Raw genomic sequence first — 21,670 nt, 5'->3', positions numbered from 1 at the left:
GTGGGAAACAGATACCACAAGCGCAGAAAACTAAGGGTGCCTTTACTGACCACACCTTTATGTGGTCAATAAAGGCACCTTTAGCAGCAGTTTTCTGCCCCTGTGGTATCTGTTTCCCACCTTTACCACGTTGTAGTCGCAGTAAAGACCCAGTGATAATGGAGACTACACACAAGAAAGTTCCAAACTAGGAGTCAGTTAACTCTTTCAAATTATTTGACGCCTTCTCCTGACTCTTTCCAATTTTCAAATGTGGGTGACTGACCCCAATCTAAAAAGCAAATGCTCTGTAAGGCTACAAATTTATCATTATTGCTACTTTTTATTACTCTTCTTTCTATTCAGGCCTCTCCTATTCATATTCCAGTCTCTTATTCAAATCAGTGCATGGTCGCTAATTTGGACCCTAGCAACCACATTCCTATTTCTTTAAAGGCCTTAATAATGGAACAATAGAGTATAGTATGTAGAAATAAAAGACTAGGAGAATAAAGAGGTTGAGTGAGGAGAGGCGGAATAATAGTTTGGAAAGTGGGCCCCACGGACTAAAGTTTTCTGGTGGCCCCATGACATCCCAGTCTGACACTGGGCACTAGATAACCCGATTGACTCGATAAAAAATATTTACGTCACATTTTAAATCTCTATCACTGCTTAAGTCTAGCCAATTCCACATTATGTTTCTAAATATATTACATAAGGGCTACTTTGTCCCTGAGCTGCGCAAAAAAAGTTGACTGGTCTGACTCTGACGTCTGCCCAAAGTGTGGGGTCCTAAAAGCAGACATCTACCAATGTCTATGGTCCTGTTCTTAAACAGTTTTGGGACACGGTCATATCCTATTGTAAATCCACGTTACATATTCTGATACATTTCACACCTCTCTGGGCAATTTTTGGAGATACCACAAAAGTTCCAAAGGCAGATGAGAAATTAGCAAATATTATTTCGGCAGTTAGTAGAAAAGGCATACTTCACTGTTTAATATCAAGTCTGCCCCATCACTTGAAATCATGCTTACTACACTTGATTTTGCTTATCATATAGATTGGTTGGAAGCTACTCTTAAAGAGAACGTAACCTTTTTTGCCACTTGAGCACAATATGTGCAAACATTACCTTCTAGACAACTACAAGAAATCTCATATGTATTTCGCCTGGTATATGTCAGAAGAGCTGGCGGGGAGAAATCCTTTAGTGATAGGAACTGAAATGTAGGAGAATATCTATAAAAGGCTCTGGTAGTGTCTCTATTTGATGCAGTCTTGGGTGGTACTAGGAGTGGCTCCGGGGGGGGGGGAGTATAACTGTGTGATTTCAACCATTGGGGTAGGTCGATGAATGTGTGCAGACCTACTCCAATTTAAATATGTAACCCCATTCATGACTGTATGGCATGTCTCAATCTGTATTGTATGTTTCTTTTTGGTGCTAATAAAAACATTTCTTAAAAAAAGAAAAGCAGAAAAATCTCAAAAACTCAAATTAAAAAACAATTGACACCTAAAAGCTTGCAAGTTCATGTAGAAGTCAGTGGGAGTTGTAAATTCAAAATTCAGGCTATTCATTTAAATTTGAGTTTTCAAGATTAATTTGGCAGGCATATTGAAAACAAAATGTGATATCACTGCCTGTAAAGGACCAGTAACATCAAAAACATTTTTTTAAAAAATTCGTTAGTATACAATGAAAAATAAACACCAAGACAAATTAAACTTTTAAATTGCAAAGCCTTTATTAAGAAATAACTTACCGAAACTCCACTTCTGCTCCTCTTCAAAAAAGGCGACAGGGCAACCATCCATCCTGCAGTGCTCGATTTCTCCTCTGTGGCTATTCTAGTGACAGCGTGTGAAGATGGCTGAGGCTCCGCTCTTAAGCTGGCCATAGATGTAAAGATTTTTAAAAGATCAGATCCTGATCGTGAGACCACGATCTTCTCGGAACGATCGTACGATCGTACGAATTTACCATCAACTAAAAAGACCAATTTGGCAGGAAAACAAAGGGGAGCTGCCTGCTTGGCCCTGCAAACATAGATAGATTGCACTGGGACCGACTAAGATTTTTTGACCTGGCCGATCAATTTCCTGACAGATGTCGGCCGAAAAATCGTAAGATGTACGATCGTTCGAATACCACTAACCGCACGATAATTTCGAAGGATTGGTCGGACTTCCCTAAAATCGGTCGTTCGGCAAGAAGAATCGTCGCGTCTATGGGGACCTTTAGGCTCTGGGCAGGCATAGCCCGAAGCTGTAAGAGTGTTGGCTGGCTGAACAGGGTTTATAGTGGGGTTCGTGGGCAAAGTTTTCCCAATGTGCCCCAAGCGTGCACCTCACCTTCACCGCTGCCTCCCACTCTCACACTGTCACATACCAGGGCTACGAGGGAACTGAGTTTCTTGAACTGATCTGCCACAGAGCCAGAGGTCCGGAGCGGGGTGAGCCAAACGTCGCTTCCCAGAGTATGCAGCGCTTCCCCTGTTCCCGTGTAGATTCTTCCTGCAGCCGTCCTGTAGTAAGGATGAGATCTTCGCTGCGCTATTGACACAACACTTCCCATTGAGCAGGCCTTCTAGCAATGAGCAGCGATTGCCCTGGTGTCTCGTTCTCCATGTAATCTTTAATGGATTGGCTTCTGTCCACTGGGCTGATAATTGTGCCTGTGCTCTGTGCCCGCATGCTAATCGCCACTGAAGGTGATAATAAAGGGGAATAAAAATACAGGTAGAACCAACTAGTGATTATACAAAGTTTCATTCCAGCAGTACAGTGAATGCAGCACCTCGCTCCCTGCACCCACATGTTGCCAGTGGAAGCTGACACTTAGGGACATGGTTAGAACTGCAACTATACCCACTATGATTCCCTCAGCCCCAATCCTGTGATGATCAGTCTGCAGCAATTGCACTCCCACCGCCCGGTAATATAGCCCGGAACACCCTCTATTCTTCCAGAGGAAAAAAATATTCGGTGCCACACGGCTCTTATTCTTATTAGTGTGGGGCTGCTGGAGGCTTTATTATTGCAGGACTTGCACACGGAGTGTGAGATCAGAGTACACATCGCACACAGACCATTCTGTTGCTGGGAAGGGTCAGACACAAGCTGGCAGGGAGCGAGGTGCTGCATTCACTGTACTGCTGGAATTCGCCAACATGACGTAATTTTGCCACTCTAGCGCTACTTCGCACCCTTACGCCAGGCGATGTTGCGCTTTGGCAGAGGGATGTAACTACGCTAATTCACTAAGTCCCAAAAAACGCTGGCGTCTTTTTTATGGGTGATAGGCTAAAAAAGATTGTAAATTCTTTTGTGGGTACCCTCCTTCCCCCCTACATTTCCTAACATATACCACTATACAGTGGGCACATGTATAGGGCAAAATAACTCTATTTTATTTTATGAAGCTTTCCCAGGCTTGTGTAGTGTAATGTATTTGCTGCTACATATAGTCCATTGCACTTTAACTTGGCGCCGTATGCAAATTAGGCATCACTAGCGTAACTTTGCTTGATGAATTAACACTAGCAACTTCGCTACCTTCGCTACCTTTTGCCTCCCTGGGCGCAACTTCGGATTTTAGTGAATTTGAGCAGCCCTGTCTAAACTACGCCTGGCGAAGTGCAGCAAAGCCGTCGCTAGCGCATTTTCGCCACTTAGTGAATTTGCCCCTATGAGAGGCCGTAGAGAAGCATTCAAATGACATTTGTTTTCCAGGGAGCAACCTTTCCCCTAAGAAACAGATTATTCTCTTAATTTCCCAAAAATTCCCAAAAAACACTGATTTCCACTTTCTCTACCACAGCTATGGATGGTTTAACACTGCGATAATGATTGAGGGAAAACACTACTTACCATGGATGATGAAGAGGTAAATATTATCTTGTCTTTAAATTTACATTTACAGCCAGGAATATTACTTCCCCCTTTATATATTACTTCATGAAGCTTATTTATTCCCCCCTTGATTATGTGCAGACTGTGCTTCTGTTGGAACTACTAGAAGTCCTGTCTACTATTCATATTTAAAGGAGAATTAAAGCTGTCAAATTATGGTAGTAATGCTGCATGTTATGTTTTGGGGGTTCTGTACCAATTCAAGGCAACAACAGCTCTTAAGCAGTGAACATCTGTGCTTTTCAAAATGCTGTCAGAAGCTCTCCATCTTCTGTACTGTTATATATATTATAACATTACAATGTTATATAATATACTGTACATATACAGAATATAAAAGGCATGAAACAAAGCTGGTTAATAAGTGATTCAGATTCTCATTACATGGCATCTCTGAATGCCAACAAGGCTGATGATTTGCAATCCCTAAACAGCTGCCCAGAGCACGCTGAGTATTTGCAATGTCATTGACACAACAAAAATGGTGGTTCCCTGCGCACTAATTGAAGGTCTTAATCATTACTTTTATGGAGATGCTGATCCTTTAGGCTGGTAGTGCAGTAAGTTATAGTATATACAGTTATATAGTTTATTTGAATTTAGTTTTCTTTTAAGTGCTATCTTTCTAAAAGGATTTCATTAAAACATTAATTATTTAGTCTCAGTGTTTTGCATCATACTAAGCTGCAATATTGCAATTGCCTGAAAATAACAGCCCACTGGAGAGCAGGCAGGTGCAACTTCTGCGTAGATTTTTATTGACTGTTATTGCCTTTCTTTAGGCTGGAGGAGCGAGGAGTGAAGTTCGTTCATAAGAGAATTGAAAGCTTTGGTGAAGTACGTATGTCTGCGTGCACACGTTTCCTAAATAGACTTCCAGTTCCAATTCACTCATTGGGTTCTCTATACATTTCATAGCTGGCTGTACAAGGAGCAGACGTCATCATTAACTGCACTGGAATACGTTCTGGAGAGCTGCAGCCTGATCCGGAATTAAAACCAGGCCGAGGGCAGATCCTAAAGGTAACTGTGATGTGATATAGATGGAAACCCTTGCAGACTGGCAGAATAGCTTATTTCCAATCAACTGCAGGTAGAATAATGAAAGCAAAAATGTTATCTGCCCTGTGCAAATTTCACAGTGTGTCATTTGTCACTGCTTTATACTACTGAAGTCACAAACCAACCAAATGTTTCTGTTTCACAGTTTTGGTATCTCCAGTGAGTGTAGCTGTCTAAACATAAATATAACATAAATCTAGAGCATTATGTCATAGCTGTTTAAAGGACAAGGAAAGTGTAACGGTAAAATTGGGTCCATGGAAAGGCATACCTTAATCCACACTCAACTTTCAAGCCATTTACTAGTTCCAAAAACATACTTGACATTAAATCAGAAAAAGAAAAAAAAATCCTGTAATGCATTGAACTGTATAAAAGACAAGGAGCATGCACAATACATATGATTTCCAACAGACACACACACAGAAAATCTAATTTGTGAGCGCATTTTGCCTATTGTGAGCAGGCTCGCTAACTCCACTGTGCCAGCCTTCTGTACTAAGCAATTCAGAGAAGTCATCTCTCTGTATTGATAACATATGCAAGGCAAAGATGGTGGCTGTAATGGAGCTAATGCTGAGAAATGTTATCAGAGGAGCAGCAACACATATGAGCGGTATTTTTTTTGGTTTTTAAAAACTAGCTTCTGCAAGGGGTGACTTCTTAAATGTTTGATACTTGATTCTTGAAATTATGGGTTTCCTTGTCCATTAAATTGCCTCATGTTTGCAACAAATTAAACTAGACCTAAAGAATACAACAAAGCGGCTCTATTTGTATCCATAGGTAATTAGCTATCGCATATAGACTCATATATCACAGTAGAGTAAATTCCCAGTGGCTTGAATATCTCTAAACTACCTCCTTCACATACCTCTCACAGAGATTCCACCAATATGCATACTTAAAGTGTGGCTTGCCTTTATGTTGACTTTTAGTATGTTATAGAATGGCTTATTCTAAGCAACTTTTCCATTGACCTTCTTTTTTTCTTTTTTATAGTTTTTGAAATATTCAGCTTTTTTTATGACTCTTTCCAGCATTCAAATGGGGGTCACTGACCCCATCTAAAAACCAAATGCTCTGTAAAGCTACAAATGTATTTTTATTGCTATTTTTTGCATGCACTGCCACTCTATGCAACTCCTCACTTGCAGCCTATATGAAAAGCCAAAAATACGTTATTGCCTTGTGCTGCAACCAAGAAGAAAATAAAGATATATTTTATCTTTACATGTGCTGTTTTTCTATATATATTCTATATAAGCATTTACTTGCTTGTATGTATTTCCATAACTATTATACTGTTTTATCATTTTTCTAGGTGCATGCACCTTGGATGAAACACTTTATTTTAACTCATGATCTGAAGACTGGTGTTTATACCACACCATATATTATACCAGGGTATGTAAAAAAGTAAAAACATATAAGTTCACCCTTAATTTACCTTTCAATAACAAAATAAGTCATAACATTGTGCTGTCCCAAGCTGCACCCAAGTCTCAATAGTATAACAATAGCCACAGAAAATAGCAATGCATTTGGGAGCAGATTTTTCTATTGGTATTATTAAGTAATGCTAAAAAGTACTTCATTTTCAATTCATCATAGAGTTTATCTGTGATATTGTCTGGTAGGAAGAGAGACAGATCATAACTCTTACCCATCTGACTGCAGTTAAATCCTATCTTAGGAGCCCTTTCTCGACCCTTGTTCAAGTGCTTACTGGCATCGTAGAGCCACTGTGGTTGAAGGGCTATGTTTACTAATAGATTGCAGCTAGTTGGAATCATGAATTCCAGATGAATACTACTACAGATCAATTCCACAAGTTGCTGACAGCCACGGAAGCAGTTAAGGAAGAGGAGTAGGAAATCTGGAGCATTTTGGGTTATATACCACCTTAAGATAAATAGCTTCTCATACCCTTACACTGGTGTACAGTCTTTTCCATAGAGTTCCAAAATGTAGTCAATTTCTCTGCAGTGCTAGTTGTTTGGGAGGTCTAATTCCCAGATTACACAATATTTGGGTTTCTGTGTAGGAGAAATGTAAATACTGCGAAAGAGAGACACAGACAGGTTTTTGAGAGGAGACTTACATCTATTTTGATTACAAACATAGATACTAAATTGGACAAGTGCAGTGCAATCAGTTTTAATATGTCAGCTACAAATTGAAAGCAAGAATGTGATTGTATACAGATACTGAAAGTGTCTGATGTTGGACAGATGAGTGGTTTGGCCTTTGATTCAAAATAGGCCATGGCACTTTAAACACCCACAATCCAATAAATAGTGAATGTGTCATTTTACATGAACCCTTTGGCAGTTACCAAAATCTACAGCTTGCCAACTGATATCTTTTTAGCATTGGTGTGTTGATTTGACATATTTGAACATTTTGGCCAGTTCACGGTGGGGCTCCTGCTAAAATTATTTAAATGTCTTTGAACATATTTGTAAATAGTATATCTCTTTTTGATTTCTTTGCCACCCAAACCCCCCTCTCTGAGTTGGAAGCTCATTTTAAATTATAAATGTATACAAGGACAGTAAATTACAAACCTTGTACTTCATCTGTTAATGAAGGCACATCACCGATTGGGACTCTGTTTTGGTTGGAGTGTATTAGGTAACATCTAAAGAACAGCATCTTTGCTTTTTAGTGTACATTTTAGGTTTTAAGCACTATGTCAACTCTGGGTTAACATTTATTTAACATTAATGTTTGGCATTTTGTTGAATTGTATATCCCAAGAATTTTTTTACTAAACTTTTCTGTTTGCAGCTCAGAGTCTGTCACATTGGGAGGAATTTATCAGCTTGGAAACTGGAGTGAGGAAAACACTTCTGAGGATTACAAGTGGATTTGGGAAAACTGTTGTGAGTTGGTGCCCAGTCTTAAGGTATGGGTAAAATACAGAGGCAAGTTTTCCTGTTGCACTTTTTTTTTTTGCGTCATTGCTATACACCTGAGTGACAGTTGTCTAAAGATTTCTGGGAGTATCTCCTTTTATCTGTCACTGCATTGATCTTCATTCCCCTTAACGAGAGCCATGTAATTGCTGTCTTCTGCAGGGTACAGGAGGCAAATAGGGTATGTGTTTTAGCAGTTCTGCAACTTATAATTAAACGTAATGGTTCTGCTGCCATAGCAACTCTTCGCCTGTATTTTCACAAAGCATCTTGTATTGTGATGGGGATGCAGGTTTAAGTGTAATAGTGCATTTTTTCACTGTGTTCCGAGGCCATACCCTCTCTAACGGAAAAGGATAGCTTTACCTTTTTCATCTCCTTCTACATCTATACCCACACCTGTACTTATACTCACACATACACACACAAGTGTGAACTTATATACCGGTATACAACTTTACTTTGCCTTTATTAAAGTCTCTTCACAATCACTTTTTTTTAAAAAAATGGGCGTTTCTCTGGGCAGTCTCCCCTTCAAAAGCTGCATATGCAGGTGGCGGGGGAGGATCTAGTCCACAGATTGAAACCAAGGTTTTATATTTTGATCACAGGTAAACAAGTTAGGGACCACTGTATGGGGTTTACCTTGACGTGGTATGACCGCGTACCAATTTTATGATCATAACTTTGTAACAAAAAACCCTGTTTTTCTTTTTTTAGACAGGGGATTATTGTATTTAAATATGTTTTTATATGGCCTTAGGAGTGCACCCCTCATTTTTTGTACTTCAAAGTTTAGGGGCCCTTAAATGAAATTTTGCAGTGAGGTCCATTCGCTTCTAGTAACATTTACCTGGATAGAAAGCAGGGGCAGCTTCAGGAAAGGAGTGTTTTTTATCTATTAGACTGTAGAACACATGGTTGCTGGAAGTGGGATAATACAAATAATGAAATACAAAGATTCCAAAACCTACTTTAATCCCTTATGTCTTGTGTTGAACAGAATGCAAAGATTGTGAATGCCTGGGCCGGATTGAGACCAACACGCAGCAAAGTGAGACTGGAGAGGGAAGCCTTTGTTTCTGGATCTATGAAGAGTCAGGTGTGTATAGAGTACTTTCCCCAGGGTAGCTAGTTCATTTTAACCATTGGTGTGCACAATTGTTTTTATAACGTTAAGTTTATTGCACACAGTGTTTTGACCACCATCACCCTCTGATGGACAACAGCAGTAGTCAAAACTGTTTTGTCTGTCACTGCTCCTAAAGGCACAGAATGAAATCAGCATAATGAACGCACATGTAGTGGTAACAAGTTGACCTCGACATCCGCTTTAATCAGGGTGCAAAGTGCAAATATGGACACAATATACCATTTTTTGTAGTTTGCACCCTGTCCTTCAGCTTCAATGAATTGCTTCAGGTAACTGAGCTCTGTTTCAGCCGTCCCCATGCATACAGCTCTGCCCATGTATAGCATACCCGTCCTTTTACTTGCACATTATTTAGATGTTCAAGTTAGGGACTGTTGGTGTACGCTAAGTAGTAAGTACAGAGCTGGTGCAAGGTGCTCTCTCCATGATCACAAAGTGCTATTCTATTTCTGCTTGGGGAATGTAGTAATTGACTTCTAATGTCTCTTTAGAAATGCTGCAACCTAAAGGATTTACTGCATTTACTGCATTTACTGTATGTGTTTGACCTACAAACTAGTCATAATATTTTTCTATTTTGATATTTGATACTTATATTTTGATATTTTTTATATATTTTGATACTTATATTTTGATATATTTTGATATTTGATACTGCATTTACTGTATGTGTTTGACCTACAAACTAGTCATAATATTTTTCTATTTTGATATTCTTACTATGCTAAACTTTGTGTTTTACCAAATGAACCATATTGTTTACTTGCGCGTATAACCAGAATCATATTATAAATGTAAGATATATATATGTTGTATTATTCTTTTTTCCGCAGATAATTCACAACTATGGCCATGGTGGATATGGCCTAACAATTCACTGGGGATGTGCAATGGAGGCAGCTAAGATCTTTGGGCAGATTATTAAAGAAAGGAACCTTAAAAAGACTCCACAGTCTTCCCTTTGATTTTGACACAAACAGAAATTGGATATGAAACTCCCACAAAACAAGTTTTGAGCCTGAAGACCAAGTTTCTTGCATACCATATTGGTAAAAACATTCAATCTGGCTAACTTGCTAGAAGTACAATTTAACCTTAAAATTTTGCAATTCATCGAGTATAAATTAATATTCACACGGATTCACCCAAAAACAGCTTGACCTTTTGATTATCTTACAGTTTAACATTCAGATTAGTCCATCTGAAAGTTAAATAAGCTTTGTGCTAACTGACCTATAAGATTAAAAATTCTCCAGAAGTTGACCTTGGACTGATACAAATTGGTATGAAGCAGTTTAGTTATCTGTCTATGAAATCATCTAGTCCCTGCCTCCTGTTTAACCCTGTAGCCATGTAAATAACATTGTTTAACATCAGACAATAAAAGGATTGTACTTTGTTGTAATAAATTGCAAAATGTGTAGGTGTAGTATTTTTAACATGTGTAGGCAGTTTACGTGCTTGTATGTTTAGCCAGTTTATCCACTGATATGTTCAGCCAGGTACAGTTCATTGGGAGATCCTATTCAAAGAATGAGAGTTTACTTGGGCAGGATTTTGGCCGCAGCACTGAAGATATACTTTACAATATGTCTGTGTTCAGTCTCTTCAAGAGACATTCAACTTTGTAACCATTTTGTGGATACATTCTACCCCACCTTCAAGGTATGACATCTACAAACAAACCTCACACAGGGCTAAATATATTGGTGGATGTGAACAGTGCTTGAACTAGAGTGAAAAAAGTGAAGTTATGTTGTGCATAGCTCCAATAAGCTCCACCCACAATTACAAGCCACGCCCACTGTTATAATAACCCTCAGCCACCAACACTGATATCAACCACTTTAATGCAAAGTCATTTTGCTGAACAATTTGATTACCAATATGTATAGACATACCAATTTATGTAGCCAGAAGGTACCCTAAAATAAAGATTTTTGTCTGGCTTCTGCAAACACAGCACCCTGTCTGTGTGTTATGTGTAAAACACAGCACAACCCCAGCGTATTCTATATTCTCCCACATTATTTAATACAGGTAAGGGACAGGCCCAGATTTGTGGAAAGGCCAGAAAGGCCTGGGCCTAGGGCAGCAGAATTTTAGGGGGGCGGCATGCCACTTAACCACACCTGCATTGGTTTGGAAGCACTCGGGATTCACCGGAGATACAATAGTCTTTAAAATTTCCTGTGAGCCAATCCCCAGTATTCTGGACCCGATGCTGAAAATTTGCCCATGTGCACAAAGGAAGATCACAGGGGCAATAAACGGTGAATTTTCACTAACATTAGTCATTTCGCCCCTTTAGTAAATGATTTTCTTTTTCTCTGTAATAATAAAACAGTACCTTGTACTTGATCCCAACAGATGTAATTAATCCTTTTTGGAGGAAAAAACAGCCTACTGGGTTTATTTAATGTTTACAGGATTTTATAGTAGACTTAATGTATGGAGATCCAAATTACCGGAAGATCCATTATCCAGAAAATCCCAGATCCCAAACATTCTGGATAACAGGTCCCATACCTGTATATATAATCTTATCACCATTTCTTTGGAGGGAAAATGATTTTATTACAAAAAAAAGTTATGGCATTTAAAACGAATGAATCCCGCATGAGTGGATGCTATTCCTCAGAAATAATGAAGTGAAGAGATGGTATTCCAGCACAGGACATAAACAGTGTTCATAAATGAAGGCACATCCAGACCTGGGCCAGAAGTTTTCCCTGATCACTAAGGGGAACGCACTTGCACTTTTCTCCTGGGTCTTTGGAAATGACCTCCTACGTCTTCAGAAGAGAATGTGATAAAACACAGGGATATAAAGTAAATTCATTTTATTGTTTTTTTTTTACTTTACATTTTACTTCTTCTTCTGCAGTTGCTGAAGAAGATGCAGAGTGCAAGTATTATTATATTAATTTCCCATTAACCAGCATATTAGACGATTTAGAATAAAATAGCTTATTTACCTAAAACATAATAATAATAGTACAGTATCTGCATATACCAGGCCACAATAGAGCTCTGTACTTACTACCAACCATATACCAGGCTTGGTATGTGCTGCCTCACAGGGAAGGAATAATTCTTAATTATGTCAATTATTTATATTGCTGGCTTATATTTTTTACATTACACAAAAAGTTAGTGCATGGGTTAGTATAGACTGCCACCATATGATATATTCAATTACTACAACCAGTTTACATGTTGACTGACTCCCTAAGGATGTCATTGGAAACTAGCCAGTCGTGATTTTGTATCCTTTGGATTACAATCTCTTTGCATCAAGAAGTGAATCCTTCTAAGTAACTATTTATTTCTGGGCTTTACATATAGTATATTGATTTTTGTTTAATTTTATGTTTCCTTACTACAGAACCTGGAGCAGAATATACTTTATTTATGAAGGCAGTAAAACAAACAGACTCCTTTTTTTTTTAAGGGTCATTTACTCGATGAAGATAATGGTGCAAAGTGCACAAAAAGTCCCATCTAGGCCCAATTTTACCACCTATGTGCAGGGCCAAATCAGGATGATATTTCAAACTTGCCCAACAGATATCTGGCCTAACTTCAGAAATCTTTATATCTTACAGAAGGGAGTACATTATCCATTATCACTTTTTTACAGTATTTGTTGCTTGTGGAATAATATACCCCTTGTTGTAAAATGTAAGAATATTAGAAGACACCATTTAGTTCCAGGATGATATATGTGCTGCACACATATATAAATTACATTATTAACATTATTTCTTGTATTTGCTACACAGGTTCCAGTGAGTTTTGAGAAAAATGACATCTGTAAGTACTCATTATCACCAATGACATTGTTAAGCATCCATCAAATTATTAAAAATGTCTTTGTGGCTTGTATATTATAATGATGTGCAATGGAAGGCACTTTTGTCTCACGCAGTATGATAGATCCCAATCTAATTCATGTAAAAACTTTATTCAACATTAACTATTTCACTTACAGGAAAATCCAAGTTAACAAGGTATTGTGGACAGAAGAGATCATACAATAAGCTTCTTACACATGGACGTTCAAACATTAAAATGCATTCAGCGTAATTCTTGTACATTCAGACATCCAAACATTCATTATCCTGTCTGTTCCACTGTTTGCCTGGTGTGACATTGCTTGTACCTGTCACCCATACAAAGTCTACAGCAATGATTTAGGCTAGGGTATGGTAATCTGCAACCCCTTAGATGTTGCTGAACTACAATTCCTATACCCGTTGACGGCTGAAGAATGCTGGGGGAAGTTTACCAACATTTGAATGGGCATCCTAGATTTGATGAGGCCAAGACTGGACTCTTTATTCACTTGTATACCTTTAGCCCAGTTATGTCTTTGTGGATCTGCAATTTTCTTTTGCATGACAGACAATAAGGTTTCTGGAGTAGTTTCATGCACTAGTGATACATAACCGTAATTGTATCTACATTTCACTTTAATAGTGCTCAATAGAGAAAAAAAATCATAAGCAAATTAATGATGCTGAACACTTGATGTGGGTTTTTTTTTAAAGCCCCCCACCCCAGCCATATCAAGAGCTCCTTCCTTATATAACAGACATATAGTCGTTTCATGTAATAATCTAGCTAACACTGGGGGTCATTTATCAACTGGGCAATAACCCATGGCAACCAATCAAATTGCTGCATTCATTGTTCTACTTGCAGCTGGCTTCAAAAAGCTTATCACTGATTGGTTGCTATAGGTAACTGCCCATGGGAAAATTTGCCCAGTGTTGATAAATGAGCCCCACTTAGTATGTCAGGTAATGGGCCCATTCATGCAAAAGGTTGGATAGCACTGATTAGAAGATAAATGAAGGTAAATGTTAAATTAAAGAAACAATTCACCAATGGGGCTTTCATTAAAGAAAAAAAATAAATCCTATTAATATTGTAGGGGTACCTTTTCATTTGTTATAAACATTAATGGGTTTGTTCACCTTTGAGTTAACTTTTAGTATGATGTAGAGAGTGATATTCTGAGACAATTTGTAGTTTTTGAGTTATTTAGATTTTTATTCAGCAGTTTCAGGTCCAAACGACCCTTGCAACCATGCTAATAAGAGACTGGACTATGAATAGGGAAGGGCCTGGATAGAAATATGAGTAATACAAAGTAGCAATAAAAATAAATGTGTAGCCTTGCAGAGCATTTGTTTTTTAGATGGGGTCAGTGACTCCCCCTCCCCATTTGAAAACTTGAAAGTCAGAAGAGTCAGAAGAAAAAGAGAAATAAAAAAATAGAATAAAATAAACAATGAAGACCAATTGAAAAGTTTCTTAGAATTGGCCATGCTATAACATACTAAAAGTTGACTTAAAGTGAACCACCCCTAGGAGTGAGATATATTTTCATATGCTACAATGCTGCACTGAACCCAAGTAAAGCACAGAGCACTCCATCAATAATGTTCCTTTAATCCCGCCCCTATTTCCCAGTTTGTTGGGCAGTTTTCCCCACACAGATGTGGTCTGCACCATACATACAGAGAGTGATAAGAAGCTAGACAGGGGAGACATGCTCTGTGGGAAGAGATATTTATTGGCCACTATGAATGTATGGGTACCCCCAGTGTATAAAATGGAGGGAACCTGACAGGTTCTTCAGCCTACACTCAGAAGAGGCTATAAAACATGGAGGAAGTTGGATGGTTAGTTACCCAGGTGACACCTACCGAAGCAATAATCTAGTGATTAGGCCCTGGATAGTGGATATTCCCTTTAAGGCAACACTGTGAGAGTCTGCATGCTTGGGCTGCACACCTGAAAGTGCTTGCTGTGATATGTGTGTCTATATCTATGGCAGAGAAGTCTGTGTGTGTTTTGGCACACAAGTTATTGGGTGCCAAAACCAATATATGTTTGCGTAATAGACAGAATTCTTATTTGGGGTACCATTATAATTTATTCAAACTGTTGCAAAATAAAAGTTAATATAAATAAAAAGGTATGTAACCTTTAATGTAATATTGCAAGGGTTATACATGGGGGCAAACCAGGTACAATTGAAACAGCCCTCCAACACTAAGTCCATGTCCTGCAATGCCTTTCGTTCATTATAGATATAGGTTGTAGATCAGTTAGTAAACAACACGTGTGAGCACTAGTACATGTTGGCTGCGTTATTAAGTGGCCTTGCGATAGAGGTGGCAAACACAGAGTAATGGAATTATAAAGCCAGACAGTTACACCTAATGAAAAAACTGGGAGTCTTGTATGTTGCTGGATCCAGTGGCTCCCAATGCACAGAGTCTGTTGGTGCAGGGAGGCTGGCGCATGATGTGACCGGTTTGTAATGTGCACGTAAGAGGCACAGATATGCACAGGTCAAGCACAGGTTGAATGCATGTGGCAGATTAGTTTTTAACAGCAGTACAAAAAGCCAAATCCAGCATACTAATAGATTTTAAAGGGGTTTACATTTTTGGTCAACATGTCTGCTCTATGAAAACAAAATATGTATGTAATAACAACTAAATATTTATATTTTGAAATCCTGACAGGTTCACTTGAGGCCACTAGATATATGCTGAAGCAGAGGTTTGTTGCCAACACATTTTCCAAGCTCCAGCAATACAACCCCAGATACAACGGGCCTGGAATGTACAGCAGTGCCCATCAGTTCACAAAGGCTAAGCAAGCTACAGCACAATTGTTTGGGGTTGCTGTCAGGTAATAAAACATTCAGCCTTTGAAATCTTCAGGGATGTCTAATTATTTACAATCTATGGAAATGGCCAAATATGCACAAATGCATTCAGATTGACTCTCAAAGATCTCTACTTATTACCTTGCTTGTTTAATTAAGTAAACTCTAAATATTATCCCTGTAGTTCTGAAAGGAATGGAACATTTTGTATGTTCTGCTAAGTTTGCAGCATCATCATTTAAACTATTCAGGGTCACCTGAGGCGGGGGAAGTACACGTCTCTCCATTACTTAAATAATGTTGCTTTCCTGCACCCATTGCTTTCTTTTCTGGAAAACAATCAATTGATAGTCCATGTATTGTTAGTTGTGAGCATGATAAACTGTCTGACTGTATGCATGGGATTCTTGATGCAGCAATTGACACTGCGCATCATTCCTGGGAGCCAGAATGTGAAGGGGTCGCTCCTACGTTATGTGTTCCTCTTCCAACCATCTCCTGGCCCCATTCTCTGTGGCTAGACTCTTGCAGGCCACGGCCTTTGGTTTCAATGGGAAGGAAGCAGGAAGCCACGGCTGCTAAAACACAACAGCCACTGTATACCAACACTGTGAGATAAATTGAGGACTCCAGCATCACCTGCCGAAACAAAATACAGCTCTTATTTTCATGCACAAGAATTCGCATCACATCTGCTATTTCACTAAGTATGTTAGAAGTGACTGACTACTTTATCAGTCATGAAATGATAATTCATTAATATTTTATTTCCATGGTAGGGGTATGGAAAAAATTATCGGAAAACCCCGTTTTCCGGAAATCTTCGAATTACAGAAAAGGAAGTGTCCCATGGACTCCATTTTATTCTATTAATCCAAAGTTTTGAAAATGATTTCCTTTTTCTCTGTAATAATAAAACAACATCTTGTACTTCATCCAAACTAATATATCATTAATCCTTATTGGAATCAAAACCAGCCTATTAGGTTTATTTATTTAATGTTTACATGATTTTCTAGTAGACTTAAGGTTTGAAGATCCAATTTACAGAAAGAGCCGTTATCTGAAAAACCCCCAGATCCCGAGCATTCGGGATAATAGCTTGATAATGGACCGATGGTTCTCTGAAACATTACTGAGTGTCTGGGTCAGAGTCGATATTCAAATAAAGGCATTTTAAATGGAATATTTCTCCTTGTTGGTGCTGTCTGTCAATATTACACCTTAACATTCTGGATAACAGGTCCCATACCTGCATCACTTTTCCATTATGGATCATAATAATAACCATATTGGGCTGAAAAGGTTAGTGGGGAGGAAATCATTCAGCACCAAATTCATATCACACAGCACCTTGGCTTTATGAAGTAGGCTAATTTGGATAAGTTCAAACTTAGAACTTTGCAGGCTTTAACTGTGCAACTGAGAATATGGGCAATTGGATCTAGAACCAACACAGGACACTTACTCCTTTTTGTCAACTTTACCTGTGCAATGAAGGGTGTGATTAATGCTCCCACACGTGCCATCCCACTGCACGTTCCAAGGCCTAGCGCTCGGGTTGCTGTTGGATAAACCTGAAATGTAAAACAAGTGTACAATTGAGTACAACACCAGCAACTTCAAATGGGGATTGCTCATTGCTAGTAGCAGACAGTAGATGAACACTCAATTTCTTCTTCTCTGAAGACAAATAAATACATTTGTATTTTTATATATATATATATATATATATATATATATATATATATATATATATATATATATATAAAGATCTGTATAATAGGATCTGATCATAAAAACCTATTATCCAGAAAGATAGCAGAATAGAAAAGCAGTCTCCCATAGATTCCATTTTACCCAAATTTTTTAAAATGATTTTTTTCATTATTATTATAAAACAGTTCCTTGTACTTGATCACAACTAAGATAGAATTCATCCTTATTGGAAGCAAAACCAGCCTATTGGGTTTATTTAATATTTACATGATTTTCCAGTAGACTTAAGGTATGAAGATACCAATTACAGAAATATCTGTTATCCAGAAAACCCCAGGTCCTGAGCATTCTGTATAACAGGTCTGCTTTTACCAAAACATTTCCAGTTTAAATGTGTTTATTCCAGTTCATACATATTCCAATGATATCAGATACCACAGTGTGACAATTCGTTATATTATATGTAGGGCTTAATATCATTTTAACAGTTTAATACAAATCCACAATACATTATTTATTTAATTTACATGGTTTTACATTATTTAATTTATTCATATTTAATTGACCTTGTTTATAGATTTTTAGGGAGACAGTTCTAATATCCTATTGCTTAACTGTTCCTTTTTATTCAGTTTCAGACCAGTCCAAATACAGTTTAGTCCTTAAATTTCTTATCCCTTGATGGATGAGGACATTAATGTCCTGCACATTGCGAGGGTATAGTACGTAGCGGAAGTGAAAATGATAACAAGCCACAGAAAGAGCTTTATAAATTAGTCTTACTACCAATCCGAAACAACTGTTTGTGCTCAATAAAAAGCTGCAGCAAAACAGTAATATTTTAAGTTACTGTTTGTATTCAGTGATTTGGAGATGGTAAAATTCTGTGTAGTATCCTGTTACAGACTATGCTATGTTTCTCCATGTCAAAGAACATATTGTATGGATTTCCAACTGTGTCTTGTTCTTACCTCTGGGGTGTAAACATAGGCAGCTTGAAACCCTCCTGAAATGAAGGCTCTTGCAATGAAGAGAAAAACAGTAAGGACATTCCTGTGGGACAAATAAGGGATGTTATTCAAAACGTTTTGGAGAACCAGCATCCATCTTCAGAGGTTTTAGAACTACAACTTCCACTATTTTCTAGATGTTGTCATTCAAAACCTGCTAGATGGCCTGGAACAGATGAAAAGCAAACAGGATCTTACACCACACATCAATAATACATGTAAAATATGGGTTCCTTAAGTTGGGCACATCCACAGCAGATAAAGCCTCTATTCTTTCATTGTTTCATTCTCACACACATCCCCAGTATTTCATATCCAAAGCATGCCGTGTTTGCCTGGAGAGTTTGTGTGCTCTCTGTTGCTCTACAGAAACATTGGACACACACTGGAGATAAGAGTAATGCCTATGGGCAGGCTCTTCTCCTAGTTTAGATTGTAAGCTTCGCTGGGGCAGTGATTGATGTATAATCTCTGTATAAGCTCTGGGAAATATGTTGTTCCATGCAAGTAAAGTACAATAATCATTTGTGTAAAAATGTCAGCTACATACCTTCCCACACAAAGGAACAGAAGAAGGGCACTGAAGGAGAATATAATAAAGCAGATGGCCATGGTCTTCTTTCGACCAACACGATCAATGATCCATAAAGTTACCAGTAGGCCTGTTCCCAGGAAAAGCAGTGAATAAAGAGTGAGATTTGCTAAAGTAGGCATGATAGCTTAGAATCACTTGCTTTTTTAGCCTAGTTTGGTCCAAACTGTTCAGGCTTGTTTTACCTACAGCATGGACCATGGCATTTAGTCTTGGACCTAATTACACACTCTTCATAGACAATACTAAGAATTGCCTTTGCTAAAACACATGTAGCATCATAGAGACAATTATCAGTGCTGTCTATTTTGTCGCCTCAACAAGTAGCTCTGTGTGTAATTGCCATAAACAGATTTTGCTGAGGTGCTACTTGTCTAATCAGAAATAGTCAAATTGCCTTTCCTACTATATTTATTGATAATCTCTATATGTGTGTTAGTGCTGCCATACTAATGCCCCTTCTGTCTGCTTCTGCAGCAACAATTCATTACTAACCTGGGAATTCAGAAAGTGTTGTCCACAGTAGATCTGTATAATCTTCAACAGTTAAATATTCACAGGCTAAGCTGCATTTTGGCTTGACTGCCTTTCTTTGATTGGATACTGCAAGAAACAACACAAAAACATCCTGGGTACTGAGAATATTTCCACCATACAGTGCACTATGGAGAGAATTGCAATACAATTGCCACTGTGTTTCAAGGGACACCGATATATGTCTACACTTACCACATGCTATACACATTTTGGAGCACTGATTTGTTTTATTCGCCTTTTATTCCAGCATATAAAAATACATCAACGTTTCTGTTTTGGTCTAAAACCTTTTTATGGTGAGCATCATAGACCATAGAAAAGGAAACATTGAAGTATTTTTATATGCTGGAATAAAAGGTGAATCAGGAGGATGGAGTGAGCACAGTCTTTGTAAGAATATATTCTACAATGTGAGCACTTTGTGAGCATAAATACATTTGTGATAAATATACTGTATCATTTCGAAGAATAATTTGAAATCAAAAAATGACTTTTATGATTACAAAATAATACATGAGTATTATATACATGAACCAAAATAATTTTGCGACTACAGAACAGTACTTGGGAGTACCGGGAGTTAATTGATTTTAGACCCCCTTGCCCATTTTACCATAACTACACTCATTTTCCCTTTATTTTCCACTTTGTCCAACATATTTGGAGAATCAGGTGCAGCATATGCCACTAGTGCAAGTGCTTTGTGGTTGGTGTACAGTGAAATGAGTGAGTTTGGTTTTGATTTTTTGTTATTTGTGGTTTTTATTTGTGTTCTAGGTCATCACTTGTATCCAAAAGATGACCTAGAACACAGTTGAAGTTTTCAAAAGGTAAGACAATCATGTAAATAAAAATATACACATTTTTTTTTATTTTCCTATAAAAAATAATCTTAAGCCATATTTTAAAATTTTAAAAATGATGGTGCAGTTCAACAAAGACAGAACAGGGAAGTCCCCACTCAGTTCACTAAATAAGTACTCCACCGCTCTATTCACTTTTCTGTCTGCCATATGTTTAGATAAATGTCTTAAAATATATATCTATATATATGTATCCACATCCCCCCACTGTACTCCTGAAGTACTTACTGCTGCATACGTCTCCTGCTTGGAAAAGCTCTGTTGTTAGAAGGACGAGTCCGTAGTAAGAGAATGCGTTGGAAAACCTGGTTAAGTTAGAACGGTGTTAGTTTTCTCTAAACTAAAGATTTCGTAGGATTCGGTAATGTATTCATGGGAATTCTGGTCCCTGACTGAATGAGTAACACTCTAGTGCTGACAGATAGCAATCAGATTCATGCATCTTCTTTTTTTATTCAAATATTCAAAAATATTTAATATTTAACTACAGAGCATGTGCACTCTATTTTAGAATGTTAATTGCCTGGGTGCAAGTGTCAAAATGTATATATAACTGTGCTCACAGTGCTTTGTTAGTGAAGAAAAAGTGATAGCTTATTGAACCAATGTTTCAATCTCAACAGAGAAAGATCCCTGCTAAGACTGTAGTGTTAGTTAAACAAACTATTTGCTTCACTAACAAAGCCTTGTGAGTGTATATTATATAACGTGCCTGGGTGCAGGTTATATAATATACATCCAAATAGCAAAGAAACTGCACTCCAGGGGGCACATTTACCTAGGGTCGAATATCGAAGTAGAAGGATTTACCACAATTCGATCATTCGAATGATCGTAGGAAAATCGTTCAAATCATTTTAATCCATCGATCAAACGATTTTTCTACGACCAAAAAATTGTTAGAAAGCCTATGGGGACCTCGATAGGTTTTACTTGCCGAAGTAGGGGGTCGAAGTTTTTTTAAGGAAACAGTACTTCGACTATCGAATAGTCGAACGATTTTTAGTTTGAAGTAGCCAAAAAAACATTCGAAATTCTACGTTTTTTTTATTCTATTCCTTCACTCGAACTAAGTAAATGTGCCCCCAGGTCTTTTAGGTTTCGACGTTTCAGCTCCTAACTCAAGCCTCTTCCTGAGGACAGCTTGAGTTAGGAGCCGAAACGTCGAAATAAATATGATTTGATTTTTTTTCACCTTAAAAGATCTGGAATGCGGTTT

At 37.9% G+C, this 21,670-nt stretch overlaps 2 protein-coding genes across 8 annotated transcripts in view; one reads left to right on the top strand and one right to left on the bottom strand.

The window, feature by feature from the left end:
* dao.L (D-amino-acid oxidase L homeolog) overlaps positions 1-10,451 on the top strand; it is a 38,439-nt gene extending 27,988 nt beyond the window's left edge. For 5 of the 6 annotated variants that reach the window (XM_018250743.2, XM_041583116.1, XM_041583113.1 and 2 more), the window contains exons 5-11: positions 3,812-3,877; positions 4,686-4,740; positions 4,822-4,926; positions 6,290-6,372; positions 7,759-7,876; positions 8,890-8,988; positions 9,873-10,448. In XM_018250743.2, coding sequence (XP_018106232.1) covers positions 3,812-3,877; positions 4,686-4,740; positions 4,822-4,926; positions 6,290-6,372; positions 7,759-7,876; positions 8,890-8,988; positions 9,873-10,004 — 658 coding nt within the window. In that variant the 3' untranslated portion in view covers positions 10,005-10,448. 6 annotated transcript variants of the gene reach the window in all.
* Positions 10,452-14,966: 4,515 nt separating this feature from the next.
* svop.L (SV2 related protein L homeolog) overlaps positions 14,967-21,670 on the bottom strand; it is a 39,443-nt gene continuing 32,739 nt past the window's right edge. For both annotated transcript variants that reach the window (XM_041582630.1, NM_001095721.1), the window contains 6 exon segments: positions 20,680-20,756; positions 19,547-19,654; positions 19,010-19,121; positions 18,421-18,502; positions 17,218-17,307; positions 14,967-16,369 (listed from right to left, as the gene is read on the bottom strand). In XM_041582630.1, the coding sequence (XP_041438564.1) occupies positions 16,163-16,369; positions 17,218-17,307; positions 18,421-18,502; positions 19,010-19,121; positions 19,547-19,654; positions 20,680-20,756 (676 nt within the window). In that variant the 3' untranslated portion in view covers positions 14,967-16,162.

Source organism: Xenopus laevis, chromosome 1L (assembly GCF_017654675.1).
Source record: "Xenopus laevis strain J_2021 chromosome 1L, Xenopus_laevis_v10.1, whole genome shotgun sequence".
Lineage (NCBI taxonomy): Eukaryota > Metazoa > Chordata > Amphibia > Anura > Pipidae > Xenopus > Xenopus laevis.
Note: the sequence above shows the minus strand (reverse complement) of the source record. Positions and strands in the feature narration are given on the sequence as shown.